This window comes from Lottia gigantea, assembly GCF_000327385.1.
Source record: "Lottia gigantea unplaced genomic scaffold LOTGIsca_19, whole genome shotgun sequence".
NCBI lineage: Eukaryota > Metazoa > Mollusca > Gastropoda > Lottiidae > Lottia > Lottia gigantea.
In genome coordinates this window covers 2725294-2744225 of record NW_008708358.1, presented here as the reverse complement: position 1 = coordinate 2744225, position 18932 = coordinate 2725294, and the positions used below count along the sequence as shown (strand labels likewise).

General features: G+C 34.8%; 1 protein-coding gene across 1 annotated transcript; it reads right to left on the bottom strand.

Annotated features, from left to right (window-relative positions):
- Positions 1–234: 234 nt before the first annotated feature.
- LOTGIDRAFT_214018 (hypothetical protein) lies at positions 235–3332 on the bottom strand (the record flags this gene model as incomplete). The annotated part of the gene is made up of 6 exons (XM_009052845.1): positions 235–559; positions 730–835; positions 1937–2024; positions 2208–2407; positions 2651–2762; positions 3224–3332. 6 exons carry the CDS (start codon positions 3330–3332, stop codon positions 458–460), a joined length of 717 nt encoding a protein of 238 aa, XP_009051093.1. The 3' UTR covers positions 235–457.
- Positions 3333–18932: the final 15600 nt, after the last annotated feature.

Sequence of the window (18932 nt, the reverse complement as noted above, 5' to 3'; positions counted from 1 at the left end):
GCAAGAAATACTATCAAATTTATTTTACATAAGTATTATGATGTAAATATCACAGTTAAAATATGACTTCCCTGGATTAGTAACAAGCATTTTGAATGATTAATAATGGAGCAATTTATTTCACAATGCTTTGATAGGACAAGTGCAATAAACTACAGAAAGTTGGAGTGCACCAAATCAAAAGCAATCACAAACCAATGATGGCTTGCTTATGTATTACATAATACAAGCTAAGAGGTGCTCTAGAAGGATGAGAAACTCCTGCATCTAATGCATTGACAGTTGAGTAACAGAATTTATTTTGTTGATACTGTTTTTAATCAAACTATTTCTATTGGTTTACTTTTTGCTCTATAATTAAGGCATTGCATTTTATCATAATTTTCACTTCAATTTAAAACTATAATGCTTGTGTTCTACCCTATAAACCGAAATCCTGAGCCAGTGCTTATATAAATCATCTTATTCTAGCATTGGTCAACCTTTCCTCTAAATCTTGAATTCTAATATCCTTTAAATGTAGAAGATGCTCCAGTCTTCTAATCTTGGCATTTAAAATCTGAAATAAAAAGATGCGATTTTTTTTTTGAATTTCTCATGTACTCTGATCTCGTGCCTTCTGTTGAATAGTTATTTTTTCCCCTTCAACCAACCTAATCTTTAATTCTTCGTTTTTGAAACTTCTACTGCAAGTCATATTCCCTTTTGTTTGAGCTAAACTAAAAGTACCTGTATCGTTTCTTCTTTAGCTATACATTCTCCTTCCTGTTCATCTAATAAAGATCTAGAGACATTGTCAGTAACAGGTGCTTGCATAGGTCGATTACCATAGGATCTAAAAATCAAATATAATCATAGCATAATTTCATTTACATCAACCTGAGAGAATGCATAGAAATTCAGACTATTGTTTATGTATAAATGAGTTTATGCTCTATGAGCTTGTAAAGCAAATATCTAAACAACTTAAAGGGATTGTAAAGAGGTTTTCTAAAAAATTTATGTGTCTTGGGGATGCTAATAGCATCAATTTGCATCATTCCAATTTCCAATCAGACGTCTGTGGTAAAACATTTTAGAAAACCTCTTTACAATCCCTTTAATCCTTCTAACTTCATGACGTTATAAAACTGATCATCTGTGAAAAATGACTCAAGATGTTACAAACTTAATCATGTTTTCTATATTGTATAAGTTTGTATTGTATTCATTAAAGATCAAAAACAGGTCACTGACATCATTAAATACCACAAAAAAATAAATAAAATTTGAAATCTGGAATAGTTAAGAGTATTGTTATTTCTAAAACTAAAGTTAGTAAGTGATATTCGCTCATTATCATTATATTTGACAGCACAAAGTAATTAGAATATAATATATATATAAGTTTTCTGTTTAATTTCTTTCCTCATGAGCCTACAGATTGTTATATTATGTTCTCAGACACATGATACATGATACATATTTCTTAAACTAACAGGGCTCACATCTAAGAGTAAAAACATTTTAAGTCTATGATAAATGTTCTAAATGAAACTAAATTCTTTGTTTAAGATACTTCAGATTGTTCTGAGAAGTTGACAAAATAAAAGAAATTCTACAATCTATCAAACAGAGCATCTACTGGTGACTGTAACTTACTGAGGCTGTGGGTATTTACTTATAACAACTTTTCTAATAATAAATAACAAAACAAAATCACAGTTCAATTCAAATTGCCATTGTCAAAATCTGTCAGTCATGTCAAGATTAATCAGTAGACCTCTTGATTTAAGATTTTGAAACAGTTCAAGAATCTTAAATTAGCTGTGAATATGTATCTCACTTTCACAAACTGAAAACAGCATACAAAAGAAAATAATCATAGATTTAACACTCTTTTCAATGACAAAGTTCCAGCTCCTATAAATCAATATCAAGAAATTGCAATACTCACACTCTAGGGGTAGTTCTTCGAGGTTGGTTTCGAGGTGAGATAAATGAATTTTTAGCTGCTTCATACCCATTATTTTTCTTTTCACCAACTAAAATAACAATTATAACTTTTTTAACAGTTTTAACTAATGTGTCATTAGAGAGGCAGTCCGGCAGTGCTTACTCACTCTCTCAAAAGTACCACTCTGTAATTGGTTTCTCAACTTGACATCCAGCTAATCAGGTTATATTGAGGTTTTTTTGATGCTGAAACTAAAATTGAAAATACTGACCTATATGAGTTGACTTTAAATCAGCTGTCCTAGATTTAAGATAAGGATAATTCTTCCTGATTCTTCTCTTTCTGTCTAATTCTTTATCAATCTGTGCTCTGACTAACATTAAAATCTTTTCAACAACTTTAGCTCTAGCATTGGCTAACGCCCTGATGACATCCTCAGATAAATCCATATCAATCTTTCTTAGCACTCGTCTACAGTCAAAAAAGCAAAACTTATAAATCATAAAAGGACATCTGCTTAGGCTTGTTTTGTACCTTTCCAAGGCCAAACATTTGAGCATCAAACTTGACAATTAAGGGAAACTGAATCCTAGATTTTTCTGTATTTACAAGCTTAAGTGTAACTAACAATAAGCCTAAGATCTTTAACACAAATTCTCCTTGGATTTGTATAGATCTAGCAAAAATTTATTATATCATATTATCAGCCCTCACCGATTAAGAAGAAACCAATTCTCCATTTTTTGATTGGTATTGGAAGCTGGTGTGTAGTTGTGAAGTTCTACTAGAGTAGGTATATAATGTTTGATTATCTCTGCTAACAAAACTGAAATAAACAATAAAACTAATTAACATACATCTAACTTGGTCAGTTGGTGCAAGACAATGGACAATGGAATTAATCTGGTAGTGTTTACCAAGCAATTTACTTTTAGAAAGAGCAGTAAAATTCTCTTTAAGTCTGGATACAATTTTTGTCTGCCTTTTAGCATCATCATAATCATGACTTTCTTTCAAAGATCTATGGTCATTCTTATAAGTAGTAGCAGACTGATAGTTTCCAAACCATGCAAGTTTTCAAATAGCATAATTATCTTGCAATGGAATCAAAGGGGTGAATCAGTGTATCATATGATATAGGCTAGTTATTGCCTAGACTGGTGCATTAGATCATCAATCAAAGGCTACATATTGATAATCATGTTTAATGAATACTAATAGTGATGATTGATGGTGATAGATAAGCTTGTGATGAATGATGACAATATTGCATGAGGAAATGCTTACTGGCATCAGAGAAATCTTTTCCAATATTTTTCTTTGGTCTAGATAAAGGTATGGAGTCAATCCACTGGTACAAGTTTTCCAACTCGACATCGTCATAATAATCTTGCATTTCCAGCCGAGTATATCCATCGGCTGTTTTCTTCATAGAGACATAATCAGTCATTTTTACATTTTAGCGCCGCATAATCCCCCTTTTAATGATCCAGGATGATAAAATGGCACCAGACGCACATTAATCTGATTGGATTCAGATGACAAACGTAACAAAATAGCTCATAATTAATTAAAAAGAAATGTAAACAAATAAAAACAGCCTTTGGTCGGCCATCTTGGCATCCGTCGTCTAGTAACAATCGTACTCGGCACAAGTCCAAAAATGAATTCTGAGCAATAGCAGGGGAAGTAATTCAAGAGCACTAAATAGAGAAAAACTTAGGCCTAAGAAACACAGCCTCTGTCATTTCGGTTACTGGTATACAAAAAACTGTTCTAAACGTTGTAATCTCAACACTGTTAAAATTAACCAAGGTTAGAATGATATCTTGTCAACCAATCACACTGCTTTTTGCAGTTGAGTAAGCCAATCAATTACCTTCATCACCATACCTCAACTGTTAACTAATCAGGATTTACCCAAATTCTTATCCAAATTCACCGACCAAAACCAAATGAATCTGGATTACCCGTCATAGAAACTTTTTGAAATTCATACCATACTATCTCACAGTAGTCCTCATTCGAAATATCAAATCACCAAGTTGCTGTCTCCCTTACTTTTTGTACCCCTCGCAAATTGCCCGTAAACTCTGATTTATATTATATATACTCATATAGGCCATATATATGTCGATTAGTGTATGTGTCTTCAATGGGCCTCCGTACAAAAAGTAAGGAAGACAGCAATTTGGTGATTTGATATTTCTATGACTGCTAAGCTTTTTAATTTGCTGTTTAACTTTGGTGATTTTCAGCTTCCATAAAAAAAAATTATATCTTAAATGGGCCACAGTACAAAGACTAAGAGAGTTAGACGTACCGGTACAGGTGTTTGCGAAATTGAAAGAATTCTTATGTGTATTTGTCATAAAAAAAAGTCATTTTAACAATATGTAAGTTAGAAATAATTCAGATTTCATATCGGGTCGATTTGCCGCGAATGTGTATGCTAGTTGAATGTGTATGCTAAGTTCTGCACGGTCAAAATAATGGGAAAAATACAATTTTTTTTTACTTTGCTCAGACAATACAATCATGTTAACTGAATTGAATTTTGACATCATTTTCATATGAATTGAAAGATTAATTACAAAATACTATTGAGAGGCTGTCTTTGGGATGATGAAAATGTCAACCACTACCGGTACTGGAAAAGTTATAATTTGTAAACATGATTTTACAGAAGGGAATTTTCAGTCCGAATAGTTGGTCATTTTCACCTGAATTTTCTGGGAGGGAAGTGTGTCTATTTCAAATTTAAAATCACTGAACCTTGGAAAAGATAATAAGATAAAGTAAATTTATTCAGTATTAAGGCCAACTGACCTATTGATACATCAATATAGTGTATAATTATAATAATATATAAATAAATTAACAAATATGAATTATAAACTATCAGTACTGGTACAATAAATGATATATATCACCGAACCTCAACTGAAACTCATATTTCTATGAACCCAAAGACACTCTTAAGACAAGTGGCATACAGCTAGTTGAAAATTTTATTTTTAATGTGTATGAAATGAGAGAAAAAATTCAGTTCAAAGATGAATGTAGTCAGAGAGTAGATCATTTGCTTAAAACTAATGGCAGTAAACCTGTACGCTTTCTGCTGTTAGTCCAGATCTACTCTTAACCTTGTGCCAGTGCCTTATATTGAATAGTAACTTGTTACTCTTCAATCACCCTAATCTCAAATAAGCCACACTGAACTTATGTCGAAAGACTTCTTTTTTTCAGATTTTTGCTTATGCCGCATGTGAATGAACACCTGTTATGAAACCGAGACATCTATGAAGTTAATAAAAACACTGGAGTATGTTCAAACCATTTTGTATGGGCAGCCACGCTGAATTATTACCACACCCAAACCTTTACCTTAAAAGATATGCAACAACAAAGCTACAAGACGGCATTTGGTAAGACACACTGATGAGCTGCAAATTCAACTTCAAAAAGCAGCAAAAAAGACTGGTCCGGGGAACATAATTATTCACTGATTCAAATAACTATAAAGACATGTACAGATATTGATGTTGATATTGCTGATGAAACTGAAATAATATCAAATGAATGTGAAGAAATTAAAAGTCTGAAAAATCAACTAGCTGAAAAAGACCAACAGTTATGTATTGCACATGAAAATATCCAGAACCTTGAGAAAAAATCTACATTTGGTATTGCTAATATACAGCACTCAGATCACATACAGGATTAAGTTCTTATCTTTTGTTTTGCTGGTTACTTGATGAAGTTAGGGCACCAGCCTCAAATATGAAGTATTATAAAGGCGAGGATTCACATGAGACTAGTATTTACCAAGAGAATAACACCAACAAGCCTGGTCCAAAACATAGATTAAGTTTAGAAGATGAACTCCTTTTGACATTAATGAAATTACGATTGAACCTAAACCAGAAATTTTTTGCCTCTTTGTTTAATGTTTCCAGTTCACTAGTTTCTTCCATCATCACCTACTGGATTTATCTTCCTGCCCTCGAGTTAAAACCACTTATTCATTGGCCAACACGGAATCAATTAGATCAGTACTATCCTGATTCAATGGTATTCAACACCAGTAACATGTCCAGATAAGTATAAACTTTCTCCTTCTTTTGTTGATTTTGATCCTTTCATCGGGACATTATGGTTCTCAGCACTTGTAAAATTAATTCAGTTTATACATATACATGTATAATACATCATAGAGTAGTTTATTGAGGAAACAAATCATGAACTTGCATGAGTGTAAACTAGACACACCTGCTTTGTTCTTTATTTATATGTTTGCACACAAGATAAGCCAAGAGGCAGGACCTATTATACAAGGTGAATCAATCTACCGAAGTGATTGATTGCTTAATACCCCAGTCCCCAATCATGTTAATCAGGTCGGCAAAACACTGTCAATTACTGTAGGCATCTTGTAACTCACATGAGTGCTCTTTGGAGCAACACACGTTTTGTTAATTGCCAGTTCATACATTTTGTTTTAACTTAAACATAAATAATTTTGAAGTCTATTCTACTTGACTAGAATGAATAGAATCATGATACAAACATAATAATCAAATAATAATACTGGATACAAGTCAGAAGGAACAGTAGTGGAACAATTTTACCTTAAAATAATAATAAAATCTATCTGTTTAAGGTTGTGAAATTAGGCTCAGTCTCCAGAGTCTGATATCAGTAGGCCTACTATAGTAATAAATACTTGCACAGTTTTATATAATCTTCTACATCTGAGACTGATGTATTCGGAAAATTTATGTAGTTTTTACAGGATCGGGAAGCTTAATCAAACCATCTTCCAAAATATATTTACTCTTTCTTTCTTCTATCACTTTCTGGAGATCATCTTCAACAGGAGTTTTAAGCGGCATATTTCTGCTCTCGGCAATAGATGCTAGCAACATGTCTATCTTCCTTATTTCTATGGGATTCCCCGCCGCGGTCTTTAAGAAAAACGCCCAATTCATCTCGCTTCAACACAGCTACATCTTTCATATCGCTCATTATTCTACTCCATTTCTGTTTACATTATGGCGGAACTCTAAGGACGCTTACTATCCCACAATGCAACGCAGATTAAAGCGCGAACAACCAGACATGCTCTATCCGTAAAGTGGTCTATAGGAGGTCAAAATATCCTACAGCAAGTTAAGGCAGCTTAAGTTTAATGGTCGCGTTCAGACGACTTAAAAAAACGGGCTCGAAAAACGGTTGATAGTTAAAATGCCTTAACTTTAGTGGTCTGAACCAGTGGCGGAGCTAGGTTTACGTCTGAATCTGTAACCTATTTATGAGATTTTGCTTTTGGGGCGGCTGTACCCTCTGCCCCCACACCCCCCTTTGGCTCCGCCACTGGTCTGAACAAAAGACTAAATCATCTAAATCCAACCCGCTTTAAATAGCGGTATAAATATGCGTGTTTACATGGTCATCTTAATTTCATTTATGAACAAATTTGAAAGTTTAAATTAAATCAATAATCTTACCGAATCGACTTTACCCATATTTTTACAAACAATAATAACATGACCTCCCATACGAGCTATTTCTCTGGCAGCAATGTATCCAATAACTGCAAAACAAATACATGTTTACAAGTACGAAGTACAACACGATGATCTTATCAATTCAATCATGAACAAAGTCCCATCATTGTACAAACAATGGCAATGACTCTGAAAACTTTCATCCGATTATCACTGATTTCGAAATTAACTGAGATCTCATCAATATATACATCCATATCAAGTTTCATCAAATTTGGATAAATATGCGAACGGACAGACAAGGTTTTCATTATAATATGAGCGTTTTTCCAACTAATGTTTTCAGCCTTACAATCATAGTCTTACCGATTGTTTGTAGTTTGAGGCATGTAAATAATTCAGTGATTAGCACAATTTTACTAAATGAATGGGGTTTTACGTCCTACTTTTCTGCACCATCTGCGCTACTGAAGACGGGTAACGCCATGCAGGGTACAATGAGGGAAATTTTGTCAGGACAGCAGCATTAGCCTGCTCTTTTTCAATAGCACTGAGTATTCAAAACTGCTAGAGGGTGACAGATGATTCGAATAAACCTACCTTTACTTCCATGCATCAAGATTTTGAGGATCTTAGACAGGGGTCATAAACCTTGATGTGCAGCATTACCTAAAATACATGTTAAGGTCAAATTGTCATATTGGACAAAGAAACTATGAATCTAATAAAAATTATTATTATGAAAACATAAAGACAAGTGTGACCCTTGTGTCAGTGTTGTCTGTACCAATAGGGGTTCACATATTTAAATCCCATTTACACGGAGTTGTATCAACCATGGTTTATAAAGCAAAAATTGCTGTAACACTATTAATACAGCTTCCAGGAGTAGTATATTTCACATGTTCTATTCTGTACAGCAAGCTGTATCCAACTTTTACATCTGACGAATGGGAGCACAAGTTTAAATCTTAAAAGGTCATACTCAATTTTGGCGGGAATTTATGTAAACAAATTGGGAGTGATTCATGCAACTTTATATACTGTGTAAACTGACAAGGAATATATTACAAAAGTTGTATACAACCTGTTTTACTGTGTAGATGGGCCTTAGACGTCTGTGGCTCTAACTCTCCTTAGAATGTGATCTAGTACTCAATTATATTACACAGCTTGGCAATCATTCCACTTTAAGACATGTATCATAACACTATCGCAAAACTGTGTAATAGACAAATTGTAACATTTTATCTTCAAAGTTTTAACATTCAATCAGACGTCTGTTGTTCCTGAAATTCCACTAAAACTATGTTTGATGACTACTATGTATAATTTTGAAAAATGAAGTACATATTTGGCCTGATGAGCATGCTTAGAATTCATTACAAAATAGTTTGAGGTCGTTTCCTGGTCATTTTTTTTGGCTTGGCTCCTGGTCGTTTCACATTTTCTTTGGTAGTTTCCTTGTCGTTTCATGTTTTCTTTGGTCGTTTGGTCAACTCAAGTTTTAGAAAGTAAGAAAGTTCTATACAGATCATTGCCTGTTTTCATTTTAGACAAGATTTTATCAATTTACAACTTTACAATAGCAACAACTCTCCACCTCTAAACACTCTAAATTTGTAAATGATACTGCTAAATAGATGAATATTTCAATCCTGTTGCCAAAAAACTTATCACCACTGCTCTCTGTCTATAGCTTTTAAATAACTAGTAGAAATAATAGAGTAACCACTTTGACTAAGATTAGATTTGCATAAGATTATTACAAAAATATACCACAAAACAGTCAGATTGGTCGTGAATGTATCCAACAAGCATAGGATAGGACTCTGCTCCAATCTAAAAGCTTTTAACCAGTTGAACCATGCCTTTTGAAATGAATGCAGCTTATAAGAACTGGTGAAGATCATCCAAAAACATAAACCATATTGAAAGAGGATAATCAGAACCTTCCCAAAACACAATTTGAACTCAGCCTGTGATTTTACTACTTTAAAAACTGCTGACAACGTTGTAAATAAAGCATAAACCACAATGACGAAATTGGACAGGAAATATAAATAACCTGCCACAAAATAGTCAAAGCGGTCTTTGCTCCACCATCTCTCATCCATTGCACCATCATACTGGTAGTATGGTACCTATAGAAACCACGCAAAGACCATATTGGGACTAACATTTGTATCAAAGTGTGGCCAATCAAAAAAGATATGTCAACGTGTTAAAAAATAACTAGAAGGCTACTTGAAAAGCAAAAAGCTAAAGTAGACCATCAATTTCAGATACAAATGTCATCACAATATAATTCCTGAAAGAAAATGAAACTGATAAAATTAGTTAAAAGAAAATTAGTGGACTGATAAACACAGATGAAATATACTTACAACCATACACACGACCTAAATTTCTTTACTTTGTTTACAATTTCTAAAAAGGCATTATTTGTTTCTCCTATAAAGTAAAAAAAAATATGTGATTATAATAAATCATTTTGTAAAGATTTGGTAAATAAATGGTACTCATAAAATGTGAATCAGGCATGAGTCTGTCCGAACAATGTGTCATACTCTCAGAAAGAGTGGACATGTCCAATTTATCTCTACTGCAAAAGGGAGATTTCCTAAAATTAACACTTATGTGAAAAATTCAACAACTGTGGTTTATGCAAAACAAAAGTGACTATCCATCAAAAGCTAATCAGGCATGGCTGTATGGAAAGGGTCTTACTCCCAGAAAGAGTGGCCCTGTCCTTCTATTTCCACTTGTGTCCAAGAAACATGGTACCCCATCGAATGTAGCTGTGTGTCAAATGTGCCTATGATTAGCAAAATATGGCATTTCTACAGATGCAGCATAATATGGCCTACAGATGTTGTCCCGAATTCAGCAACCGTGTCATGTTGTCATCAAATTTGAACCCTCACAAGGTATTGACAAAATGAATAATGTCAGATATATTCCATTTCTAATTTTTGCCGTAGGACACATGACACCACCTTCGAGGATCATGCAGCAAAGTGGTCCCCTCACCTACTGCATGACCACTTCCAGAGTGTCACACTGACCGACCATCCAATTTAGCAAATGGCAATACCCAATTTATCTCTACTGTGAAAGGGAGATTTCCTAAAATTAACACTTATGTGAAAAATTCAACAACTGTGGTTTATGCAAAACAAAAGTGACTATCCATCAAAAGCCAATCAGGCATGGCTGTATGGAAAGGGTCATACTCCCAGAAAGAGTGGCCCTGTCCTTCTATTTCCACTTATGTCCAAGAAACATGGTACCCCATCGAATGTAGCTGTGTGTCAAATGTGCCTATGATTAGCAAAATATGGCATTTCTACAGATGCAGCATAATATGGCCTACAGATGTTGTCCCGAATTCAGCAACCGTGTCGTGTTGTCATCAAATTTGAACCCTCACAAGGTATTGACAAAATGAATAATGTCAGATATATTCCATTTCTAATTTTTGCCGTAGGACACATGACACCACCTTCGAGGATCATGCAGCAAAGTGGTCCCCTCACCTACTGCATGACCACTTCCAGAGTGTCACACTGACCGACCATCCAATTTAGCAAATGGCAATACCCAATTTATCTCTACTGTGAAAGGGAGATTTCCTAAAATTAACACTTATGTGAAAAATTCAACAACTGTGGTTTATGCAAAACAAAAGTGACTATCCATCAAAAGCCAATCAGGCATGGCTGTATGGAAAGGGTCATACTCCCAGAAAGAGTGGCCCTGTCCTTCTATTTTCACTTATGTCCAAGAAACATGGTACCCCATCGAATGTAGCTGTGTGTCAAATGTGCCTATGATTAGCAAAATATGGCATTTCTACAGATGCAGCATAATATGGCCTACAGATGTTGTCCCGAATTCAGCAACCGTGTCATGTTGTCATCAAATTTGAACCCTTACAAGGTATTGACAAAATGAATAATGTCAGATATATTCCATTTCTAATTTTTGCCGTAGGACACATGACACCACCTTCGAGGATCATGCAGCAAAGTGGTCCCCTCACCTACTGCATGACCACTTCCAGAGTGTCACACTGACCGACCATCCAATTTAGCAAATGGCAATACCCAATTTATCTCTACTGTGAAAGGGAGATTTCCTAAAATTAACACTTATGTGAAAAATTCAACAACTGTGGTTTATGCAAAACAAAAGTGACTATCCATCAAAAGCCAATCAGGCATGGCTGTATGGAAAGGGTCATACTCCCAGAAAGAGTGGCCCTGTCCTTAAAATTTCCACTTATGTCCAAGTAACATGGTACCCATCGAATGTAGCTGTGTGTCAAATGTGCCTATGATTAGCAAAATATGGCATTTCTACAGATGCAGCATAATATGGCCTACAGATGTTGTCCCGAATTCAGCAACCGTGTCATGTTGTCAACAAATTTGAACCCTTACAAGGTATTGACAAAATGAATAATGTCAGATATATTCCATTTCTAATTTTTGCCGTAGGACACATGACACCACCTTCGAGGATCATGCAGCAAAGTGGTCCCCTCACCTACTGCATGACCACTTCTAGAGTGTCACACTGACCGACCATCCAATTTAGCAAATGGCAATACCCAATTTATCTCTACTGTGAAAGGGAGATTTCCTAAAATTAACACTTATGTGAAAAATTCAACAACTGTGGTTTATGCAAAACAAAAGTGACTATCCATCAAAAGCCAATCAGGCATGGCTGTATGGAAAGGGTCATACTCCCTGAAAGAGTGGCCCTGTCCTTAAAATTTCCACTTATGTCCAAGAAACATGGTACCCATCGAATGTAGCTGTGTGTCAAATGTGCCTATGATTAGCAAAATATGGCATTTCTACAGATGCAGCATAATATGGCCTACAGATGTTGTCACGAATTCAGCAACCGTGTCATGTTGTCATCAAATTTGAACCCTTACAAGGTATTGACAAAATGAATAATGTCAGATATATTCCATTTCTAATTTTTGCCGTAGGACACATGACACCACCTTCGAGGATCATGCAGCAAAGTGGTCCCCTCACCTACTGCATGACCACTTCCAGAGTGTCACACTGACCGACCATCCAATTTAGCAAATGGCAATACCCAATTTATCTCTACTGTGAAAGGGAGATTTCCTAAAATTAACACTTATGTGAAAAATTCAACAACTGTGGTTTATGCAAAACAAAAGTGACTATCCATCAAAAGCCAATCAGGCATGGCTGTATGGAAAGGGTCATACTCCCAGAAAGAGTGGCCCTGTCCTTCTATTTCCACTTATGTCCAAGAAACATGGTACCCCATCGAATGTAGCTGTGTGTCAAATGTGCCTATGATTAGCAAAATATGGCATTTCTACAGATGCAGCATAATATGGCCTACAGATGTTGTCCCGAATTCAGCAACCGTGTCATGTTGTCATCAAATTTGAACCCTTACAAGGTATTGACAAAATGAATAATGTCAGATATATTCCATTTCTAATTTTTGCCGTAGGACACATGACACCACCTTCGAGGATCATGCAGCAAAGTGGTCCCCTCACCTACTGCATGACCACTTCCAGAGTGTCACACTGACCGACCATCCAATTTAGCAAATGGCAATACCCAATTTATCTCTACTGTGAAAGTGAGATTTCCTAAAATTAACACTTATGTGAAAAATTGAACAACTGTGGTTTATGCAAAACAAAAGTGACTATCCATCAAAAGCCAATCAGGCATGGCTGTATGGAAAGGGTCATACTCCCAGAAAGAGTGGCCCTGTCCTTCTATTTCCACTTATGTCCAAGAAACATGGTACCCCCTCGAATGTAGCTGTGTGTCAAATGTGCCTGTGATTAGCAAAATATGGCATTTCTACAGGTGCAGCATAATATGGCCTACAGATGTTGTCCCGATTTCAGCAACAGTGTCATGTTGTCATCAAATTTGGACCCTCTTAAGGTATTGACTAATAATTTCAGACTATCCATCAAAAGCCATTCAGGCATGGCTGTGTCGAAAAATACTCCCAGAAAGAGTGGCCCTGTACGTCTATTTTCACTTATGTACAACAAACATGGTACCCAACAAATGTGCCTATGATTAGCAAAATATGGCATTTCTACAGATGCAGCATATGGGGTGGTTCTCTGTGACAAATTTAGATATGATCTTCAAAAGTGGCATTCCTACAGATGTGGTTTATAACCAGCAAAAGGTTCAACATCCAACAGATGGAATTCAGTATGACAAATGTGGTAAGACAGCAAGCCAGCAAACATTGCTTTTGACAACAACAATCTTGGCTTGTGTGTCAAAAAATGGATAAAATTTCTAGCAAGATACGCCCAAATTTTCATTATATCAAGGGTGGTCGCCAATCTGTGTCAAATCCTTCATATCTAATATGTAATAGATATTGTTAATTTAAACGAACAGACAAAATTCAGACATAAACTGTTACCTCTATCTTGTTCACAAGCCAACAAATTTTGATGCATTTTTACCAACGGCAATAACTCAATAACAAATCTCTGTTATAGATGGTCACACTAAATTTCATTTAAATACGATGAAAACTGTAGTCTCTATTGTGTTCACAAACAAATTTTGATACATTTCTCTTCAGTTCAGAGCAATAACTCAAAAACCATTTGTCAGATTCCAACTTTTCCAAGACCTCATCAATGTAAATGATCCTAACAGGTAAAAACTGTAGTCTCTATTGTGTTCACGAACAAATTTTGATGCATTTTTTCTAAGTCAAGTTTAGTAACTCAAAAACCAATCATCGAAATATCGTCAAATACCAACTTGTCCAAGATCTCATCAATATACATGATCACACCAAGTTTCATTCAAATCAGACAAAAACTGTAGTCTCTATTGTATTCACAAAAAATTTTTTTCCTAGGTCAAAAACGGTTCATTGAAAAATCGCCAAATTCTAACATAACCTAAACCTCATCAATATAAATGATCACACCAAATTTCATTAAAATCAGATAAAAATTGTAGTCTCTATTATGTTCACAAACGAATTTCGACGCATTTTCCAAAGTCAAGGGCAATAACTCAATTTCAAACTTAAACAAGACCTCATTAATATATCAATCACACCAAATTTCATTAAAATCTGATCAAAACTGTATTATGTTTACAAACAAATTTCAACACGTTCATCGCAAGTCAAGGGCTGTCGAAAAAAATCTTCAAATTCGAACTTGACCAAGATCTCATCAATATGCTCATACCATGTTTCATTAAAATCAAATACTGTAGCCTCTATTGTGTTCAAAAGCAAATTGTGGATGGACCATCAGACAAGGGCAACGACAAAATACGACCACATTATAATGTCTTGGTGATTACTAGGCAAGTTTACCAGGTACATGAGCACAACAGAAAATGACACCAACTTCCTTGGTCAAGTTTCGATGAAAAAAAACATTGGCACAATTCATTAGACATAGTGGTTCCAGAACAGATGACTGATCCAGGATCCTAAATGGTCAAAACGCCAAGAGTGCAATAAAATACACCCAGACAGACGGTTTCTATGATGCACTTTGACAGGGGCAAATATAAGGAGCTACACATAAGGAGAGAAACAAGATGTACTGTGAGAATCATTCTGTGGTTTAATACTAGAATATTCTTGTAAAGCATGTGTAAAGGGATAATTTCGTAAAACATCCAGCACAGATTGGGCCTTCTACATGTTTAAAATATCTTGTAGTTACCTGCAGTCTTACTACCATGTAATAATCTCTTTAAGTTATAGAGTGTGTGTACGAAGGGGGGAAGGGGAGGTTACCTGCTACATGGGATGATGCACGAGAATAAAATATAACTTACATAACTTTTAAAGCTCCGCCTGTGTTTTCTGGTTGCTCTAATTAGGCCATGAATTGATCTACCTACAATAATAAGTGAAAATAAGTGATTTTGAGGCAATATCATGCATACAAATGACTCTTGAGACTCAAGAAGAGTCAGACAATAGTAGCGAAATGTTAAATATTTTAAAAAGATCAAGTTGTCTAAATAATTGTTAAACCAGCTGATAGAGATCAATGTCAACTATTCCTATCACTATTCCGAATAAAGAGCTCAGCTCTACAAAATTAGTGTTTACAAGTAAAAATATTGGTGTTACTGTCAGCGAGTCTGTTCCAAATGGAATATGTTACAAAAATATCAACTTAATTAAAAGAAACTCACCAATTATCAAGATGTTGAAACACATGTTGTATTTCAATAATTAAACTGACAACATTCAATATCTGAAATAGAAAATGAATGTAAAATTTACTAAATTAAAAAAAAAATAAAGGGATATTTCTCTACCAAACAATTATAGAACTGCATCCCTTTCAGTATGTATATAGATATAATATGAAATAGGGTTTTAAGTCGTACTTTTCTGTACCTGATTGGGTTAACGAAGACAGTATGCAGTGTACAATGTGGGCAATTTTTGACGATTGAAGCATTAGCTTCCTCATTGTTAATTTCCTCAATAAGCAAGCACAACCTGTGGCACAAGGGACATCCCTTAAGGTGGCATGAATTAAGAAAGGGTCACTCTTCAATCTTGGAGGGCAAGGTATTCTGTTGACTGATAAAGAAGACTCACCATTTAACAGCTCACTGGAACATAATTTGATATCTATAGACCAACAAGTTTCTAACTGATGAGAAGATTTCATACCTGTAATAAATCATTTATTCAAATTAAATAGCAAAAAAAAAGGGGATGTTTCCTATTATTCTATGCAAGTGACTCCACTTAGCATACATGATCTGACAAATTTGTTATTCATATCCTGTTTTGAGCCTCAAATATTGTGTACCATAAAGATTTCCTTGCTGTATGTCAGGAATTGCAGGGTATCTATTGTTTTAAATGGACTAGTAGATGTAGTGTCTTCCCATTTTTAAAAGTATTTTGGATTGGGTAGCATAAATTATGACAATTCTGGATGGTCATTCATTCTTAACACAATCACCAAATATAGATGAAGTTTGTTAAATCAGGGTTAGTGGATTCACCTGCAAAAAAAAAGAAACTTAACATTAACATCTGCATTTGAATCATGTCAAAAGTTTTTTTTCACTTGCACCAGACTCTGAAATATAACAATTAAGGGACTACATCCCTTCAGTAACAGAAAGTCCCTTCACAAAAATTCACAAGATTCCCCCTTGCTTAAACCTAGGCCTAACAGTTGGAATACCTGAGAAATAATTCAAGTAGTTTTCAGAAAAAGCAGAAAGTTAATTATAAAAAAAACTCACCATATATAAAAAAAGATCTATTTGTCAAAAGGGATTTAAAACTTTGCATACTAATGACTTCTCTGAACTGCTGTCACTGTAAAAAGAATAATAATTTTTAGAATATAAACAACATTGTGTTGTGAATTGTTTCAAAAAGTAAAATTTTACTAAGTATTAAAGGGCTGTCATACTTTTCTCATAAATCACAAGACAAAAATCTGAATTCTCACAATAGGAAGGTTGCATAGATATGACCTAATAACCATCCCCACCTCCTAATTCCAAACCTGTCTACCCTCACCCCTACCTTAAAATCTTGTTCTAAACTAACAATTATAGGACACCATCCCTTTAACACCCCCACCCCCTTATTCTAAACATGTCTACCCTCGTCTCTACCTTAATGTCACTAAACTAACAACTATAGGACACCATCCCTTTAACAACCCCACCCCCTAATTCTAAACATGTCTACCCTCATCCCTACCTTAATGTCACTAAACTAACAACTATAGGACATCATCCCTTTAACACCCCCACCCCCTAATTCTAAACCTGTCTACCCCCATCTCTACCTTAATACCATATTCTAAAACAACAAATATAGGGCACCCTCTCTTTGATACCTCCACCCCCTAATCCTAAGCCAGACTATCCTCATCTCTGAAGGGTACAAATTACTTTTTTGACTTGCACAAGTCTTTTGCTCTATGGGCCTAAATTGCACATCAGTTTAAAATTTGGTATAGCACTTTTTAACGTATGAAGTACGGTATGTAAAGGTTCTGAAGAGTAGGACTATCATTAAACTAAATGATTCTTGAATTTAAATACCAGTGCAAAATATAAATACAAACAAAAGTTGGCCATAATGATACTCCTGATATCTTCCATGTTATGAAATAAATTATATTTGACATATTTATTCTCGTGACATTGAGTCTAAATTTTCAAGGTCACGCGCGTAAGAATCTAGATTGAGAAAAGTCCAAACTAACCGATAATATTTGAACCTCGAGTATTATACACCCCCTCAAGTACACTTAAGCCCCGACCTGACAAATTTCCCTCCATTGAACACTGCATGGCGTTCGCGATTATAATTTTTCATAAATAATTTAAAGAGGTTGTTTAGTGAATTTTATGTGTATCAGGCACATTAATAGCATTGATTTGCACAATTCCAATCAAAGGGACTTGCTTAACAATAACATAATACTGATATATAATATATAGGGTCTTCGTTACGTGGTGACGTCATCAAAAACAGAGTTTTAGTGGAATTGCCTACTCGGAATTGCAGTAGTCATATACGTCTGAATGAAAATTGATATGTTGCAAATTGATGCTATCAGTGTCCCTCATACACATAAAAGATTTAGAAAATCTCTTTACAATCTCTTAAACAAAACGTTTGGTAGAACTAAATGAAATGAGCTATTCAAGGTATGCATGCTCCTGATTAACTTCTTTTTTGTGCAATTCCACTAAAGTAAAACTGTGCGTTTGATAACGTCAACTTCACAAAGACTGTCGATATTATTAGCAGATTCGGCAATAGTGACGTCAAAAAGTTTTAGTGGAATCGGAAAAAATAAAACAGAGGTCTGACTGAAAATTGGAATGGTACAAATCCATGCTATCGGTGTCCCTATTTCTAGAAAACCAGTTTATATTCCTTACAAGTTTCCAATCAAAATTTGAATGAAGAAAATGGCTTACCTTCTTGTGAATAAGCGTCCAATATTTGTCACTCCTTCCAAAAGTATTATCGTTGAATCCATTATCTTATAGAAAAATCACAAAATAATCTAAAACAATCCAGAATAATACAGATAGTATCAAATAAATCCCAATCCACAGATATTAGTCACAGATTTAGCACTGAATATATCGAAATAATTCAAAACCATCCAGAATCCAATATAGAATATATCATAAGTCATAAGTCACAACTGATAAGACCGAAATCCCGCTCAGAAATGCGCACCCTTGGATATGCAAACGATGATTTTACGTTAAACTCCTCCCACTTTTTGACTGACAATTTGAATTTCAGCCAATCAGCAGCTAAAATTCTGCATCCACGTGCTCTACGTGTCAACTCTTCCCGCCAAAAAATTGTTTTGAGTTTCTGATGGTTTTAAACTGTCACCTTCTCGTCAATTTGGTGAAAGTTGATAAATTATTAAAGGAAAA